At 39.1% G+C, this 19,096-nt stretch overlaps 1 protein-coding gene across 1 annotated transcript; it reads right to left on the bottom strand.

Moving 5' to 3' along the window:
* Positions 1 to 15,952: 15,952 nt before the first annotated feature.
* On the bottom strand, positions 15,953 to 18,791 carry LOC146692747 (uncharacterized). The gene is made up of 7 exons (XM_085432920.1): positions 18,688 to 18,791; positions 18,476 to 18,569; positions 18,056 to 18,173; positions 17,694 to 17,917; positions 17,393 to 17,564; positions 17,087 to 17,214; positions 15,953 to 16,598 (listed from the first exon to the last, which is right to left on the bottom strand). The coding sequence occupies exons 1-7, from the start codon at positions 18,702 to 18,704 to the stop codon at positions 16,281 to 16,283; spliced, it is 1,071 nt and encodes a 356-aa protein (XP_085289046.1). The 5' UTR covers positions 18,705 to 18,791; the 3' UTR covers positions 15,953 to 16,280.
* Positions 18,792 to 19,096: the final 305 nt, after the last annotated feature.

The following is a 19,096-nucleotide window of genomic DNA, read 5'->3' as shown; positions in this document are numbered from 1 at the left end:
CTATATGTGGAAGGGAACTGGGACCTAGGACAAGCTGATGGCATAAGACTCTAGCTTACGTGGTTGAAGTGCTACCGGGATTTAAAAATAGTTACGCAAAATGGACCGGCTTTAAAGGGTTAATAAACTTCATTTCAAAAATCTTTTTCAAATTGCACTTTAATAAACTGCATTTCAAAAACCTTTTTTGAATTCCACTTTAATAAACTGCATTTCAAAAACCTTTTTCGAATTGCACTTTAATAAACTGCATTTCAAAATCCATTTCCCTTTCCTGTTCGCTCAGGGATTAACATGTGCATTAGCAGTAGGATTAGCAGTTGGATTAACAACTTCATTTTAAAAATCCTGCTGCTATTCAAATTAGCCACACCGTGGGATGTAAGGAGCTCTCTGATTGGTTGGTCAGACACAGCCTTGATTTTTCTAGCTCATAGCTTCGCCCTCCTAAGAAGGGTGTGCTTGTACAAAGGCTGTTCAGCCTCGGGATTTACACTTGGCTCGACGTGGATATGTGAAGAATGAAGGGACCCTGCAGCGAAACGGAGAGCCCAACCTCTGACTGAGTGCCTGTTTATGCAGTCTGACCACCTGTGAAGGTAACGTGCTAACATGGCTAACGCTAGAACCAGGTGGTATTCTCTGGAGTTTAAGACCAAAACTGAACTCAAACAGTGAATTGACATTAGATTGGAATTCATAAGATGAATAGAAATACTGCTGAAGCTGAATGATTTATTCATATATGATTTTTTTTTTCTCCAATTCACCAGGTCTGTATAGTTCAGTATGACTATGGCACATGATACAAAAGAATAAATACAGAAGAATAAAAACTTTATGTGAATAACTTTACTCTTCTTAAAAATAATTCATAATCATTCAGAGGCTGCAGAGTCCATCATCACTGAGGCAGTCTCTCCTGCATGAAGTCCAGGTGCTCCCATCTCCCAGAGGAGTCCAAACCGTCATCAAACAGCCCTACAGACACAAAAACGTGAAAATATAAACAACCAGACTATCAGCAGTGATTAAACTACTTTAAGACCTCTGTGAAAATCATTTACAATATATATCACAGAATTTAAGGCCTTTATAATCACAGAGCATACAGAGAAAAGTACTAAACTGAATCAATTTCAGCTTTTGTTTTTCATAATTTATATTGTATTAATAATTAAATTTCATTATCTGTATCTTTACCACACATTTGCCACACAGGTGTAGATACTGTAGGTTCAGTGAATGTTTACATTGCGCTAATTAGAATATACTGGACATTCAAAGCTAAGATTCAGCGCACTGTGTTAGAGGCTGGGATTTGATGAATTCATCATATATACAACCTTTGATCATCATTTATGTCCAGTTGAGAATGAATCTGTGCACTCACATATTAAATGAACTGAAATCAGTAGTGTGATCTCCAGTCTTGATATATTAAATGTGAGAACTGACAGCTGTTATTTTAATCACCCTGTCTCAGTTGTTTTAACTCTTAAGTATCACAAAGTAATGTGGTAACGTCTGGACTGACGAGTTTACTGTCAGAATTTTAATCGCTAGTTTAAAGGCTGTAGGCTGCAGCCGTTGCTCTAACACTGTATAAATGTAACAGGGCTCAGTGCTGGTACTAACAGTCTGAGCTGCTTCCAGCTTTGTTTGTGAAGAGCACAGCAGCTTACAAAACACATAGCTAGCTCTTACAGCTGCGACGTAAAATTTTCATAAGCTAAAATGAGCTTAAAATAACGGGGCTACGTGCGGTGATGCTAGCGTTAGCCATGTTAGCACGTTACCTTCACAGGTGGTCAGACTGCATAAACAGGCACTCAGTCAGAGGTTGGGCTCTCCGTTTCGCTGCAGGGTCCCTTCATTCTTCACATATCCACGTCGAGCCGAGTGTAAATCCCGAGGCTGAACAGCCTTTGTACAAGCACACGCTTCTTAGGAGGGCGAAGCTATGAGCTAGAAAAATCCAGGCTGTGTCTGACCAACCAATCAGAGAGCTCCTTACATCCCACGGTGTGGCTAATTTGAATCCGGTTGTTCAGTCTGACGTCACTAGCCGTGTCTGGGTCTAAACTCCGCTGCAGGTCCATATATCAAACGATCACTATGGCATTACTGAGAGTTGAAAAACTGTCTAAAGTCTTTCATCTTTAATAAAATGATCAGCGTTCTGCTCTACCAGGTGTAACAATTGAGTTTAACATCCAGGCATCCATGAAAACGGAATTTATGACATTTAACGGAGTTAGAAGTTAGCAGGGAGTTAGCTCGCTAGCTTCTATCTAAATACAATATAGCATGTCCTGACTGCGGGGTTTTGGAAACAAATTAAAACGTACAGCTCTGCTATCTCTTCCAGCATAAATGAAGACAGAAAACTAAACAGCAGTGACGTTTGTAGGGTTACTGAAGTTGGGCTAGCTGGTATATAATGATGTGCTACGTGACCGCTAGCGACACAGCTATGTTAGCATAATATAAACAAGCTAACTTTTTTTCCACTCGATAAAAGTTAACATGAGTGTTCTCGGTGGTCAGGAACAAATGTAATCGCATGACAGGATGCTGTAAAAGGACCAAACTTCAGCCAGGAGAACAACTGAGATAATCCATCCACAATACGAGGTTAGTCATTCTGCTGCATGGGCTGGGCTGTAGTCAAATCAAATCAAATCAAATCACTTTTATTGTCACATCACATGTGCAGGCACACTGGCACAGCACATGCGAGTGAAATTCTTGTGTGCGAGCCCCACAAGCAACAGAGATGTGCAAACACAACAACACAAACGAGCAAAATACAAGAATGGCCAACCTGAAACTAATAAATATATGTACAATATATAATAGTGTATGCATTTCTGGATGTGTATACTAAATATTTTCCTACGTGTGTGTGTGTGTGTGTGTGTGTGTATACACATTTTTACAAATTAAATAGTAAAAATAAATAAATAAATAATAATAATAATAATAATAAAATATATTAAATATACAGAGTTGAATATGTGCAAAACAAGTGGCATTTATATACAGTGTGGAGTGCATAATGTTGAAGTTCCAGTAGTGAAGCTGAGGTGTCTATGACGTGTTCAGCAGTCTGATGGCCTGATGGAAAAAGCTGTCTCTCAGTCTGCTGGTACGGGACCGGATGCTGCAGAACCTCCTTCCTGATGGAAGCAGTCTGAACAGTTTATGGCTGGGGTGACTGGAGTCCTTGATGATCCTCCCCGCTTTCCTCAGGCAGCGCTTCCTGTAGATGTCTTGGAGGGAGGGAAGCTCACCTCCAATTATCCGTTCAGAGCACCGCACTACTCGCTGGAGAGCTTTGCAGTTGTAGGCGGTGCTGTTGCCATACCAGGTGGTGATGCATCCAGTGAGGATGCTCTCAATGGCACAGTGATAGAAGGTCCTGAGGATGCGGGGGCTCATGCCGAATCTTTTCAGTCTCCTGAGAAAGAAGAGGCGCTGCTGCGCCTTCTTCACTGTTTTGTTTGTGTGTACTGACCACGTAAGATCCTCAGCCAGATGTACTCCAAGGAACCGGAAGCTGCTCACTCTCTCCACAGCAGCGCCGTTGATGGTGATGGGGGTGTGTACTTCTCTGCACCTCCGGAAGTCCACTATCAACTCCTTTGTCTTTGCGACGTTGAGGGTGAGATGGTTGTCTTGACACCAGTGGGTCAGGGCGCTGACCTCCTCCCTGTAAGCCGTCTCATCACCGTTGGTGATAAGACCCACCACTGTAGTGTCGTCCGCAAACTTCACAATGATGTTGGAGCTGTTAGTGGCTGTGCAGTCGTAGGTGTAGAGTGAGTACAGGAGAGGGCTCAGTACACACCCCTGTGGAGCACCAGTGTTCAGTGTGATGGGGGATGAGGTGATGCTGCCTAGTCTGACCACCTGGCGTCTGTCAGACAGGAAGCTAAGGATCCAGCTGCAGAGGGAGCTGCTCAGTCCTAGATCCTGCAGTTTCCTGTCCAGCTTCGAGGGAACGATGGTATTGAATGCTGAGCTGTAATCTACAAACAGCATCCTCACATACGTGTCTCTCTTCTCCAGGTGTGACAGGGCAGTGTGTAGTGTCAGGGCTATGGCATCATCAGTGGACCTGTTGTGGCGGTATGCAAACTGTAGAGGGTCCAGTGAGTCGGGTAGTGCAGAGCAGATGAAGTCCCTGACCAGCTTCTCGAAGCATTTGCTTACGATGGGGGTCAGGGCTACAGGTCGCCAGTCGTTCAATGAGGAGATGGTGGAGGATTTGGGTACAGGGACGACGGTGGCCATTTTGAAGCAGGCTGGGACTACAGACAGAGAGAGGGAAAGGTTGAAGATGTGCGTGAACACTCCAGCCAGCTGAGCCGCGCATGACCTGAGGACGCGGCCGGGAATCCCGTCCGGACCAGTAGCTTTGCGTGCCTTCACCTTCCTGAAGCACTTCCGCACATCCTCCTCAGACACAGTGTGCGCACTGACGTCATCCGCGGTGCGCACACTGTCCGGTCTCATGGTGTTCGCTGTTACATCCTAAGGTTTTAAAAACTGAGCTTAAATAAATGATTAGCGGTAATAAAAGCCGAGAGAGGTCAACAGTGATCACTGACTGTTTTAGGAGCTTTTTGATATCAAATAGAAGAAAATACATAACATTAAACATGTTAACAACACAAAAGCCATATTAAACGCAGACTACTTTAGACCCGGAAGTAGGATTCGCCGCGTCATCACTGAACGACCGGATAGCAGCAGGATTTTTAAAATGAAGTTGTTAATACAACTGCTAATCCACATGTTAATCCGTGAGCGAACAGGAAAGGGAAATGGATTTTGAAATGCAGTTTATTAAAGTGCAATTCGAAAAAGGTTTTTGAAATGAAGACTTAAAAAGCATTTTAAAAATCAGTTTATTAAATTGGAATTCAAAAATGAATTTACAAATACACATTTTGTTCTACAATTCATTATTTAAGCACAGAATTTTTTATTTCGATGCGTGTGGCTCTTGTGGTCCTCCATACACATCTGGCTGCAGTGCTTCACTCACTGTGGGTTCAGGTTCCACTGTAATAGTTGGTCTACATGTTACAGGTTCTATGAATAGACAGTCTGTGGAGTGGACAGGAGCAGATGTGCAGGCTGTCTTTTTATAACACAATGTGCCAATGGTAAGCAGCTCATTTGTCTGATCTGAAAATTTACTTCAAATTCCCTATATATATTTATAGCCAAATCACACCACAATCTATTAGTTGATTCATATTTTATAATAATCTATTTGTGCTACATAGAAACGGTGCTTATACAGAGTTTGTTTTAAAATATTTTCCCTTTTTTTAATATATTTTTTTTTAATTTTTTAATGAATAAATCAAAAGTCTCTATGACAGAGTTGATCTTGGTTACACATCAGTGACTTGCTGTCTTGAGGATGTGCAGACTTTTTCCAACAGTTTTCCAATTTAACTACATGTGATATTTCTGCTGTGCACTGGATGTACTGACTTATCAGTGGCTTCACTTTGACAGTATGTTTCATGTGTTTTCTGCAGACTGAGCAGCTTTTTGTTGACAGGTTTAAATATCTCCATTTTGGCCAAAGATATACAGTAATTGCTAGGTCCCAATGCACACTTCAAACTAGCAGCGCAGCCAAAGCAGACACTCTTGTGTCTGATGGCTTCTTTGTGAATGTGGCTTCTGGGTTGGTGAATATACTGCGCCCATGAACTGAAACTATTTGCTCAGATGATTTTTTTTTATCACACTACAGAAAAAACTATTCCATATCCCCTCACCTGACAAGTCCTATTTGACCTCCTGGTTATACTCTTAAAAAAATGTATCTAAATAAGTCCACACATTCCAGGTGTGGTATTTATGTTGCCAATCAGTAATGTAGGCTAGATAAAATAGAACTTTTTTTTAAATACGTATGTGTTATTGTAGGGTCTACCTTACAATATCAATGTTCTTGTGATTTGGCTCTGTATCAATAACATTTAAAATTGAATTCTATATAATAGAAGTTCAACGCTAAAAAAACCCAATAAAATTTGAATTCAGACAACATTTTTTAATCACGTGAGTTTCAGGTTTTTTTTTGTATGAAACTAGCTGTTAGAAGTGTCCTCCAAAGAACTACTTTTTACTTTGACTATATTTCATAGCCTGTTTTTTTCTTTTAATTAAGTTTTTTTTTTTTATCAATATCTGTATTTTAACTTAAGTGTACTTTCACCACCTCTGCACAGTAACATTTAAGACATCTGTGGTGTTTCCTACCCTTTCCTGCCTTATCCTTTTCTTACTCAGAACCATGATCTCCGTTTGCTTTGATTGTAGAGAGTACCAAACAAATCATCAGTATATTTTATGTCTCATAGGCTATAATAATAATTTTTACAATATTTAGTCTGGCTAATTAACCTGCAACATAAAAAGGTGCCAAAATCACCAGTTAAATCTGAGAGTAAAAATAATCTTCAACCCTTTGTCTTTAAAATTATAAGCTATAAATATCCCTTCCTCACTACTCTCCGAATTATAATGTCCAAAAAACACATTGCGTATAATTGAGTGGCCAAGAAGAACAAAACTGCATCTTTTGTGCCCCAAGAACAGCCGCGCCATCATCACCCAAAGTAAGATAGCTAAAGACATCAGCTCTGAAGAGATCCTAATGATTGAGTTGTCTGTTGTTTATCTGGATGTGTGATTGAGGTTTAGCAATTCTTATTGAACATTCTTTTTCAAAGAATGAAAGATGACACAGTGAGATAAAATAGATAAAACTGAACAAATTCACATGTAAACAGATTCATAATATGTAAATAACAATCTGCATCATATGCCTGTGGCTGCAGATTTGAGGCCATGCCTCTCTACACTATTCAGTAGACGATGTAATTTCCTGGAGAAGCCTCTTCCCATTGTGAAGTGCTGATCTGATTGCTTTTTCTGTGAAGCCACACAAGTGTTGCAGCTCTGAGTGAATTTATTAATCATTGAAATCTTCAGCCAAAACAGCAGGTGAGTTTGGAGATATTGAAAAAGTTTGTCTGAAACAGCTACCATACTACCGTACTTAGCAAAAACATAAAATGTCAGACTGACAACTGAGAAAGTCCATGATGTTGGGCAGGAATGAATTTATACACATTTCCGGAGGAAAAAATATAAAAGGTTATTATTCATTCATATTCAAAGACACTCAATCTTATTGTTGGGGTCTATTTCAGTTGGGCTTGCATGGTCCTTTGCAAATCACAGTCAGTGAGAATGTTTTACTCATGTGTAGGTTTTAATTAAAAACACTGTGTTATTAATTAGATCCTGGTTCCTGGTTGAATTAGATGACTGCATCTCTCGATGCGTGAATGGTCTGGAAAGATAATGTTTCTCAGGCTGCAGGGTCACAGATGAAATCTCAAATTTCAACCACCCACATTCTTCTGAATGTGTTTATTCTCCGAAGGCCACTATGGTAAATGGTAAATGGCCTGTATTTGTATAGCGCTTTTCTAGTCCCTAAGGACCCCAAAGCGCTTTACACAACCTGTCATCCACCCATTCACACACACATTCACACACTGGTGATGGCAAGCTACAATGTAGCCACAGCCACCCTGGGGCGCACTGACAGAGGCGAGGCTGCCGGACACTGGCGCCACCGGGCCCTCTGACCACCACCAGTAGGCAACGGGTGAAGTGTCTTGCCCAAGGACACAACGACCAAGACTGTCCAAGCCGGGGCTCGAACCGGCAACCTTCCGATTACAAGGCGAACTCCCAACTCTTGAGCCACGATCGCACGATCACACGATCACAGAAGATATAATTTCTTGTAGAAACTCATTCACAGGACAAAAAACAAAACAAAATAAATTACATTCACAGATTTCACCCTTGATGATGTGATACGTACAAATAAGTCAAAGTGCATGTTGTAAGTGTTTTTTGTGTTTGTTTTGTTTTTAAAAAAGGCTGAGGGTAAAAAAGTAGTGCATTTTTTACTGGCACAATTGTAATTTAAAGGGTTGTCTTTAGAAATACGGCAAGAGAATGTGAACAAAACAATCAAACCAGCATAAGTGGATCTCTGGTTTTCACTTGAAACATAAAAGCCTTTGCCATAGAAGCTGACCAAAGCTGACTGGACTGATTAGAAAAGAGTATGAAATCTTTTTTCATGTGCTCTCCCTTCTTCCAGAATTTTTTGGAATGTCTTTGCTCTGCACAGACTGCAGCAGAAAAAAACAGCCCCTTAACTCAAGTTGTTATGGAGTGGTGTTTCTTTTGAGGATGATTAATGAAGGCTTCTATCCACAAAACCAGAAGTGTTCTTCCTCATCAGACAAGCGATGCTGATTAAGCAGCTGAAGTGTTCTCTGATTACTGGCCCACCTCTTATTCCTACTTCTTTTTCTCTTGGCCTAATATAAATTGGTGTGTGCGTGCGTGCGTGTGTGTGTGTGTGTGTGTGTGTGTGTGTGTGCGCGTGCGTGCGTGCGTGCGTGCGTGTGTGTGTGCAGTGTCTGAGCTGATGTGATGAGCAGCGTTTTTTTCAGGAAGGAGGGGATCTGCAACTCCCAATGCTCCCCACCTGTCCATTAGTTCTAGATGACTAAGTCTACTTCAGCTTTCATCACTCTGATATCCACACAGAGGCCAGGCCAGGGTTTGAAGCGATCCACCAGATGGGGCGTTCAGCCCGCTAGCAGCTGGACTCTCTGCAGTCCACTGCTAAAATACTGACATTCCATTTCAGCCTTACACATGCTGGACGGCTAAAATTATGTTTTTTGAGTGCTGAACTTTTAATAACTTCATCCACTAGGTCACAGGAAAAATGAGGGTTAAGTTTTATTTTACCCGCTTTTTAAACAGGCACCATTTCAAAAACTAGAAGATACTACCTTTCAATGTCTTGCATGCATTCTGTTAACCATTGCTTGTAAATTCAGTAAACTTTAGTGCAGTTTTTTGTCAACGACAATTGATTATATTTACTAATTATTAGTAATGTTATAATTTACATGTATTTGTCATTAACTTCCTTATTAAAATAAATTAATCAGTTGCATATAGATTTGTTTATTATTTATATATAAAAGGCCATGCAACAACAAAAATATTAAAAACATTCCAGAATTTTCCACATCCAAGCTTGTCATGTAACGCATTGTGTTTTTGCAGAAAAGTCATCTTCAAAAAACACACAGTGAAAAAAATTAAATCAACATCATGAGATGATGACCTGGTCTTGATGTTTCTAAACAAGAAAAAAAGAAACAGAGATTCAATGATTTAATGCCAAATAGTCTGAGTGGTCTGGTGTATTTATTTGGGTCAGAAAAGTTAAGCATGATACATGTATGCTGTGCTCGTTCATTTGCACAGTATCTCAACTAGATGCAATACGTGTGGCTAGTTTAGTTTGTTTGGCAATTGTCTTTTGCAGTATAGTTTAAATTTATGAAGGCAGACAAAAGTGAATTTTTTTTTACATTTTGTTTGTGTAATTTTACTATTCAAATATTCTCTATAGTATCACAAACTTGTGATGTAAATGGCTTTCACGTGCAAATTTCTGCTGAATTTGTAAAACCCATTAAAGCTCTTTCAATACTAAACTGTTGTGTTAGGTTTGATAAATACATAAAAGGACTGGCAGTCAGTTTAGCTTCACCCATTTAAAATTGTGCCAGCATTAAATTAGTTTGGTATTCTATTAGAATATGCATGCCAGGAAAATATCACTTTGTAGATTGATATGGATGAAGAATAGCACATAAATGAGGAATGTTGTGTGTTTCCCTATTCAAAGGACAGCACAGAGCTATGGTTTGTCAATCATTATAAAATGTCCCAACAGAGTCAGCTTTGACAAGTCAGTACGAAATCCAACGACACTGAGTAGCTGAGCGGTCAGCATACACATGCATAAACTGTCACTGGAGCCTCCTGAGTGCTCTCCAAAATGTTTATAGTATACACATAATTCATATTTGTTTACCTACTTATGTGCTCCTAGTGGGAAATGATGATCACTTGAAACAGTATTAGCATGTCAAATATTATACCAAATTTTGCAGGGCCACTCTGGGATACAGTTTGTTGAGCAAAACAAAGAGTTGCTATTGATTGTTCTCCTGTTTGACCAAATAGCTGCTCTGCACCTGTGTCAATCATTTTATTATGGTACACATAGCCCTCTAACACATTTACCAGGCAACCTACTCTTGAGTGTGTCACTCAAAGTGCTTCATGTGACTTCATTTAAATCAGTCACTCGATCTCTCCAAAGTTATTTTGATGTGTTTTTAATGATGCAAATACATTTCTGTAATCTAAACATACATCATCTGAATTTAAATGAAATAAAGTAAACTGAAACTAAAGGCTGCTGACTATTTTTTTATCTTTCTTGACTAAAAATTACACATGATGTACAACAGCCTAACAAAATTGTCACGGTGTTTTGATTTTTGTATCATTATTATTGGTCTTTGGTTTCATCTTGGTTTATGATTGCTAGTGTTTTGGTTTCTGTTTTGCATTTCTAGCTCTCTGGTTCTTCTGGGTTTGTGATTTCTAGTTCTTAGGTTTAGTTCAGCCCTCGTATTTATTCTCTTGTCCCCGGTCACTGAAAACTGAGATTTTTTAAATACTCCGGTCAGGGTGGATATTTTTGAAAACTCAGTTTTTGCATTTGTGTGGACGAGAAAAACGCAGCATCAAAGGTGTGCGCCCTTTTTGACGTCACACTGTGCGCCACGTTATTGTTTCAGTGAAATGAATTTCTACAATACTGTTAATTGTACTCTCTGCAGTGTTTAAATGCTTACATATACACACACAGTTACTGTCCCTCCACATACAGTGGGGCAAAAAAGTATTTAGTCAGCCACCGATTGTGCAAGTTCCCCCACCTAAAATGATGACAGAGGTCAGTAATTTGCACCAGAGGTACACTTCAACTGTGAGAGACAGAATGTGAAAAAAAACAACCCATGAATCCACATGGTAGGATTTGTAAAGAATTTATTCGTAAATCAGGGTGGAAAATAAGTATTTGGTCAATAACAAAAATACAACTCAATACTTTGTAACATAACCTTTGTTGGCAATAACAGAGGTCAAACGTTTACTATAGGTCTTTACCAGGTTTGCACACACAGTAGCTGGTATTTTGGCCCATTCCTCCATGTAGATCTTCTCGAGAGCAGTGATGTTTTGGGGCTGTCGCCGAGCAACACGGACTTTCAACTCCCGCCACAGATTTTCTATGGGGTTGAGGTCTGGAGACTGGCTAGGCCACTCCAGGACTTTCAAATGCTTCTTACGGAGCCACTCCTTTGTTGCCCGGGCGGTGTGTTTTGGATCATTGTCATGTTGGAAGACCCAGCCTCGTTTCATCTTCAAAGTTCTCACTGATGGAAGGAGGTTTTGGCTCAAAATCTCACGATACATGGCCCCATTCATTCTGTCCTTAACACGGATCAGTCGTCCTGTCCCCTTGGCAGAAAAACAGCCCCATAGCATGTTTCCACCCCCATGCTTCACAGTAGGTATGGTGTTCTTGGGATGCAACTCAGTATTCTTCTTCCTCCAAACACAACAAGTTGAGTTTATACCAAAAGGTTTCATCTAACCACATGACATTCTCCCAATCCTCTGCTGTATCATCCATGTGCTCTCTGGCAAACTTCAGACGGGCCTGGACATGCACTGGCTTCAGCAGCGGAACACGTCTGGCACTGCGGGATTTGATTCCCTGCCGTTGTAGTGTGTTACTGATGGTGACCTTTCTTACTTTGGTCCCAGCTCTCTGCAGGTCATTCACCAGGTCCCCCCGTGTGGTTCTGGGATCTTTGCTCACCGTTCTCATGATCATCTTGACCCCACGGGATGAGATCTTGCGTGGAGCCCCAGATCGAGGGAGATTATCAGTGGTCTTGTATGTCTTCCATTTTCTGATGATTGCTCCCACAGTTGATTTTTTCACACCAAGCTGCTTGCCTATTGTAGATTCACTCTTCCCAGTCTGGTGCAGGTCTACAATACTTTTCCTGGTGTCCTTCGAAAGCTGTTTGGTCTTGGCCATGGCGGAGTTTGGAGTCTGACTGTTTGAGGCTGTGGACAGGTGTCTTTTATACAGATGATGAGTTCAAACAGGTGCCATTCATACGGGTAACGAGTGGGGGACAGAAAAGCTTCTTACAGAAGACGTTACAGGTCTGTGAGAGCCAGAGATTTTCCTTGTTTGAGGTGACCAAATACTTATTTTCCACCCTAATTTACGTATAAATTCTTTACAAATCCTACCATGTGAATTCATGGATTTTTTTTTCACATTCTGTCTCTCACAGTTGAAGTGTACCTCTGGTGCAAATTACTGACCTCTGTCATCATTTTAAGTGGGGGAACTTGCACAATCGGTGGCTGACTAAATACTTTTTTGCCCCACTGTATACAACTCGCTTCTGCTTCTATGCTCCATCCTTGTTTACTATTTCCCACCAAGGCTTCTAGACTTCTGATTGGCCAACATTTCTACACGGTTAGGAATATATCGCCACCTGTTGCTTTGGCATGTTCCTAGCAGCGTTTTCCTTCATTTCTGCGTTTATGTGTGGATGGGATTTTTTTTTTTTTTTAAACGGAAAATCTCCGTTTTCAAAAATACCCGTGTACGTGTGGACGTAGCCTTAGTCCTCAGTGTTTCCCTGTTTGTGGTCGCGTTGTTAACGTACGCAATCTCTTCGTGCTCTGTTTCTCCCTCGTGTTCCTGGCGAAATCCTAGTTCCTAGTTTCTGGTTTAGTAAGCATGCATTCTGAGAGCACAGTGTTGGGATAATATGATACTATGAAGACTCTAAGATAGGATGGGGCCTGGTAATTTAGGACTTTTCAGTAATATTGTTATACAATGTGTGTATATATAGCTCATATTTTTCCCATTTGATCTTAAACACAGGATTCAATTTTAAATTTTCTCACATCTCACATACAAAGGTGACTATTTACATGGGAATATGGAAAATAGAGAGCTGTGGTCAAGAATATTACACTCTTCGTGAATTAAAACTCACAACAAGAAAATGCTGTGCATCAGGACAGGCAAGTGGGCATCTACTGATCGGAAGATTAGTGGTTTGCTTCCTGGCTAGTGATGTTTGATTCGTGAACGAATCGTTTAATACTCGAGAATCACTTTACTGACTCGTGAATCATGATTCACAAGCCCAACTGACTCATCCCTGTTGCTGTTAGCAAACTAATTCCATTAGTAGAAATATATCTAGCTTATAATTAAAATTGTGTGGTGGGGGGGACAACAGCCAGTTTCTTAACAAAAGCATTTCTGCTCTGAACTGGAAGAAAAAACTCTTGAGTAGAAGCTCACATCAAGAAAATAGCTCCTTGGTTCACAGTAGCATCGCTCTGCTAACATGCTAACAGCACATTTGAGCTACTCACCCCCTCCCTTCCTGTGCTGAATCGTAAGCGTAAGCAAATCACTCAGGACTCACTAACCCCCTCCCTCTTGTGCTGAATCATAGAGCGAACGAATCACTCAAGACTCACTAACCCCCTCCCTCCTGTGCTGAATCATAGAGCGAACGAATTACTCACTCACCCACCCCCTCCCTCCTGGCTCACAGCTTCTTCTTTTTCTTGGTTGGCAACCAATGTTAAGGCGCATTACCGCCCCCTGGCTCACAGCTCAGTGGACATTTAGATGAGAAAATATATATTTGACACATTTAAGGAAAATACTAATAAAATAAAAATAAACAAAAAAAAAGATTTTTAAGCAATTTTGATAGGAAATTGCTTAATTTTGGAAATTTTTTTGCTCTATAAAATAGTTTTTTTTGTTTTGTTTGTTTTAGAATCATTCATCTTAACAGTAGGATTTACATGAAAAGAGAAACAAATTAAGTTTGAGCGAAAATGTAAATTTTTTGCACTCTCTGGTCAACTGACTCAGTGAATCAAATGACTCAAAAAACCCAATTCACTTTGGTGAGTGACTGATTAAAACTCGATTCAGTATAATGAATCAAATTTACCATCACTATTCCTGGCTCCTCCAGTCTGCATGCCAACTAACCCCAAGTTGCTCTCTGATGCATCCATCGGAGTATGAATGTTAGCTAGGAAGCACTAAAAGCTTAGAAGACAGTGCTTGTGTGAATGGGCATGTTGTATAGAGTGCTTTGAGTACTCTGGGGGAGTAGAAAAGCACTATATAAGAATCAGCCCATTTACAAGTCCAATGTATAAAGACATCTTCCTCATTCATTATTCCTTGCTAAAACAACAAAGTGCAGCTAAATATTTTTTAATTAAGCAATTATGCGTTCCTTGAACAAACAGATCTAATTTAGCATATCATGTAAACCTATTGCTTATTATCTTTTACTGTCGACAGTGGGATGAACCTGGGCATGTGCGCACGCACACACACACACACACACACACACACACACACACAGAACAAACCCAGTTGTGCAAAGAAATTTGGAAAAACACCATCATCAGCTTGTCCGCTGTGGCTGACGACGCAAATAGCAGCTGTGCTTGAGTTGGAGATCAGTGAAGCCAGTCTCTTTGTAGATGTATTGTCACCAGAAAAAAAAAAAAATCTGCTTCTTCCTCAGGCAGGCCTGTGCTACAATTACTGATGAAAGACCCCATCTGAAGATGACACTGATTTAACAAGCAGCCTCAAATGAAAAAGTGCTGTACTGAATGATAAATAGAAAGGTATTAAAGAGGTAAATCTGTCAGAGAAGGTATTTGTCCTTGAGCCCAGATACACACACTGTCTGCTGTATGCATGTGGCCGATAGTAAGAAATCTCATTGTCAAAAACAGAAAACTTTCTACACTCATACACTTGTTAACAAAAAAAGACTCTAGTATTGTCTCTCTCATCAAATATATGTGCATTCAGTTTTCATTAGCACTATCACAGCTTAAAAGTCAAACATTCACTGAAAATTCTTTCTCATTTTAAGAAAATAGAAACACCACAGCTGGAGTGGTGTCCTAATTAATTGATGAGATGAGAAGCATAACACATGAAACACTAATTAAAAACTCCAGGCACCATGTGCTGCCTATATGCATTTGCAGACTTTATTGTTCACAAGCAAGTTGATTCAAACCCTGATTCTGGGTTACTGAGAAGTGCAGTATAATAACATGAAAGACAGTTAAAATGGCAGGTAACATAATTGGAAAAACATCTTTACTGCCTGCGCTGTTTACCTTATAGATTAATAAATATACACATTCCACCATTTTAATAAATGTTTTACAGACTCATGGATGGATGGGTCGATAGATGGATGTTTGTATGGAAATTAAATACATGTTAAAGAAATTTATTTCCAATAGAGCCTCTAAGGAAAGGGTTACTCAAAAAGGTTTGTATGGAAATTTTTACACAGTAAAATTCACTGAGTAAATTTTACTCAAATTGAAAAAAAATTTACTCTAAAAAAGACAGTATTTGGTCCCAGTCTAAATGGAGTAAAGTTTACTCTTACGGTAGAGTTAAACTTTCAGAGTTAAATCTACTCTATTCACTGCAAATATTTTAATACACATGATGATAATTTACTCAGTTTAGTATAAAATAAAAACAACTCCACCCTAATTTTACTCTGAGTAGAACAGAATTTTACTCTACATAGTATTTTATTCTAAATAGAGCAGAATTTTACTCAGAATTGAATTCTAATTTATTTCAAATAGAACAACATTTTCACTCCAAATAGAATTTAAATTTTACATACAACTAAATTTTACTCTAAATAGAATTAAAAGAAGAAAAATATGTGACTTTATTTCGCCCTCTATGTATTATCATTCACTGCAAGGTACAATAAATAAATCAGAAATTATTTATATTTTAACAGCCACCTTTATTGTTCACAGGAAACAGTATGGTACAATATAAAAACTGGAATCACTATCACTGTATGACACCTGTAAATCAAATGCTTTACAACAGAAAAGCTCTTCAACACAAATTACATGAGGTCCATCTCTTGTACACAAAACTTGAACCCAGAAAATGTGCCATAAACTTGAGCACAACCAAACTGGCCACATTTAAGACGAAGAGTCTTACCAGAACAGAGTCCATGGATCACTTTGAAATGCTTTATCAAGGAATTAGCATTTGTCTGGGACCTCTTGCAAATGAAACAAAACATTCCAGCTCAACACTCTTAGTAGAAAAAAAAAATTCAACGCAGCATCCGAGCCCTCAACTCTGCAACCCTAGGATTCACTTGGGTTGTATCAACATCTATCTCGTAAATGGTGGTCTGCAGGAAGTTGTACATATTGACCAGATCGTGGTCATATGACGTACCAAAGACAAAGTGAGCTTTGAAAAGCTCATCAAAACAAGCAAGAGAGCCTGGTGACTTACAAGGGACTGCATGTTTGTCTATCACAATGAAGTACTTGTGAATCACATTCCTCTGAGTGCCCACTGCAAGAAGGTATGGTTGAAGGCTCTCTGTGATGCCATCGAGATGCCCCTGGATGCTAGTTCCCGTCTGTGACACAAAGACAGATAAACGTTCCAACATGATAAGACTTCGGTTAAAAAACAAGAAGCTGACAGAATTAAGGACAGATACAAAACAGACAAAACTAGTTCAATTTTAACTACTAGCTTGTCAAAACTAGTATCTGTTATCTGTATATCTACAAAAATCTATATGCAGATATAATCTATATAAATATGTTAATTACCATGACAGTTAATTTGTTGAAATTGTAGCATTTCTATTTACAATGAACTTAAAGTTTGGAATGACTTGTTGTTTGTGTACTTTACTCAAGTGATAAAAGAAATGTGTGATGTTGCAAATACAGCCTACATATGGTTGTGGAAGACATAAAGGCTGCTTGACTGAGCTGTATACATCTCTTGGTAATGACTAAATTCATAGTTGTATTTAAACATACACCTTTTAGTTCATCTGAAATATTGTTATCAATGTAAATATAACTAGTTATGTTTCCTTTACTGTAACTTTACCTTGACAAACTTGACAAGATGGTCACAGGCTTGTCTGGCTGAGAGCTTTCCTGGTCTCTTGCGGCCATGAGGTGATGGTGGTAACAGGTGTACAAGGATCAAAATGGATGACATGTCACTGTCCCATCCTGGAAACATAAGTAAATTGGAAACAATAATTAGCTGCCAAAACACGTTATCTGCAACTGTGTTAACACTTACATTATAAAGTTTTGAAAAAAAAAAAAGCGACAGCAGGTGACGGTGTTACACTTTCAAATGCTCCAATTAAAACACAACAATAAAATTCCATTTATTTTATCTCACCATTTTCCACTTCTATTGTGCATTCAGCATTTTGCACAAGGTACTGAAGGTCATCTGATTGCGTGAGACTACGGCTTTGTTTGAGGACTTTCTGCTTGTAGATAGTGGGCCACTTCTCCAGGAACTTCACAGAGGTGGCTTCATCGAACATCAAAGTAAAATCTTGTTCAATCTGCAGAAGAGATGAAATTAAGTTTTTGAAACTCCTTGTATCAAACAACTTTTATGCTCACTTTTTTCTCAGATGCACCTCAACTTATAAATGTAACAGTGAGGGAAGTTGAAGGTAAGATAAACATACTAATCCTCCTATATCCAGGAATCTTGGGAAGTCCAAAAAGATATCAGATGACTTCACTGGATCATGAATCATATTTTGGCGATAGTTGAAGGTCTGCTTCATCTTCATCATAACAATTCCTTCATCAGCTGTATGTTTCATCAGTGCAATAGCCTCAGAACACAAGCTGTCTGTCATTAGGCAGTTGTCTTCTCTGAAACAGTCTCTATCAGATGTTGGGCCCCCTAACAGTGGATATGAATAAGACAAAAAAGTGACACCGTGTCCTACAAGGCTTGAGAACTCAGCTAGAATTTTCATGCATGCAGTTTAGTCTCCAGATGAGTGAGACTTGAATTATAACTACTAACAATATCACATACCCATTTGCGTTTTTGACATTCTGGGAGTCTTGTTTTGTCCATTAGAAGCTTCCTTTTGGATAAACTTCAGTCTCCAAGCCAGATACCCACTCCCATCTTCTGCATTGTAAAAATGCTCCTAAAATTAAATGAAATATTTTAATTAACATGTTAAAATATATTTACACTTTCAATCTGAAAATTGCAGCAATTGAGCTCCCTTGCTCGGGACTGGAGCGCTGAACTCTAAAGGGATTTAAATAATGAGAGTTAAGAAAAGGCAGCACAGAGGAAAGTCCTGCGAAAAGAAAAACATCTTCAGCTTTACTCAATCCAGAGCCAAACTGTTAAGTAAATTCTACATATATTTCATGCCTGAAAAATGTCTTACATTCACGAGTGAAAAGTAAATTATTTGAACTTATTCTTTTTTGTACTTACATAGCCCAGCCTGCTCCTAGGATCAGCCAGGTATGGGAACAACGTGATGATACCCTTTGCATATTTCTCTTTAACACGTCTTGAAGGACTTGTCCTACACAGACAAACACAAAGTTGAAAGTCTAAATACCACCTCTAAGAAAATAAATGAATGAATAAATGATAAATGAATTTATCATATATATACTTATGAAATAACTATGTCAGCATACCCATGTTCACTTGTCATATGTGCAACTAATATCTTGACCGTCTGCTATCCGTTAGGCTTTTTGTCCGGGCATACTCATTGATGATCCTCTCTCCTCCTGGTTTGTTCTTTAGAACATCTTCAACCATCGAAGTTACAGTAAAATAGAGCGATATAATAATATATAATCAATATATCATAAATATTTTTCTTGTGATACTAAAAAAGCTTTCAGGTTCGTTCTAGATCAAATCAAAGGTCTATAGTCACGAATACATGTTATTTTTTTAAAGTATGTTTTAGTATAGAATTGAGGTTCATTAGATATTCATGATCACTGTGCTTCAAAGCCACCTAAAGTTCTGTTAAAAAGCACAAATAATTACCCTTAAATTTGTCTGTCTCTCAAGCACACTAACTTTTTATGTTGC

The sequence above is a fragment of the Copadichromis virginalis genome, linkage group LG15, assembly GCF_057382275.1.
Source record: "Copadichromis virginalis isolate Kocher_CV1m ecotype Utaka linkage group LG15, C_Virginalis_male_GT1.1, whole genome shotgun sequence".
Taxonomy (NCBI): domain Eukaryota; kingdom Metazoa; phylum Chordata; class Actinopteri; order Cichliformes; family Cichlidae; genus Copadichromis; species Copadichromis virginalis.
Note: the sequence above shows the minus strand (reverse complement) of the source record. Positions and strands in the feature narration are given on the sequence as shown.

What these genes read in the sequence shown, in the direction of transcription:
- LOC146692747 (XM_085432920.1), bottom strand. An exon ending in CACAATAGAAGTGGAAAATG is followed by an intron (nt 17,215 to 17,392) that starts GTGAGATAAAAT and finishes TTATGTTTCCAG; the next exon opens with GATGGGACAGTGACATGTCA. An exon ending in ATCTTGTCAAGTTTGTCAAG is followed by an intron (nt 16,599 to 17,086) that starts GTAAAGTTACAG and finishes TTTGTGTCACAG; the next exon opens with ACGGGAACTAGCATCCAGGG.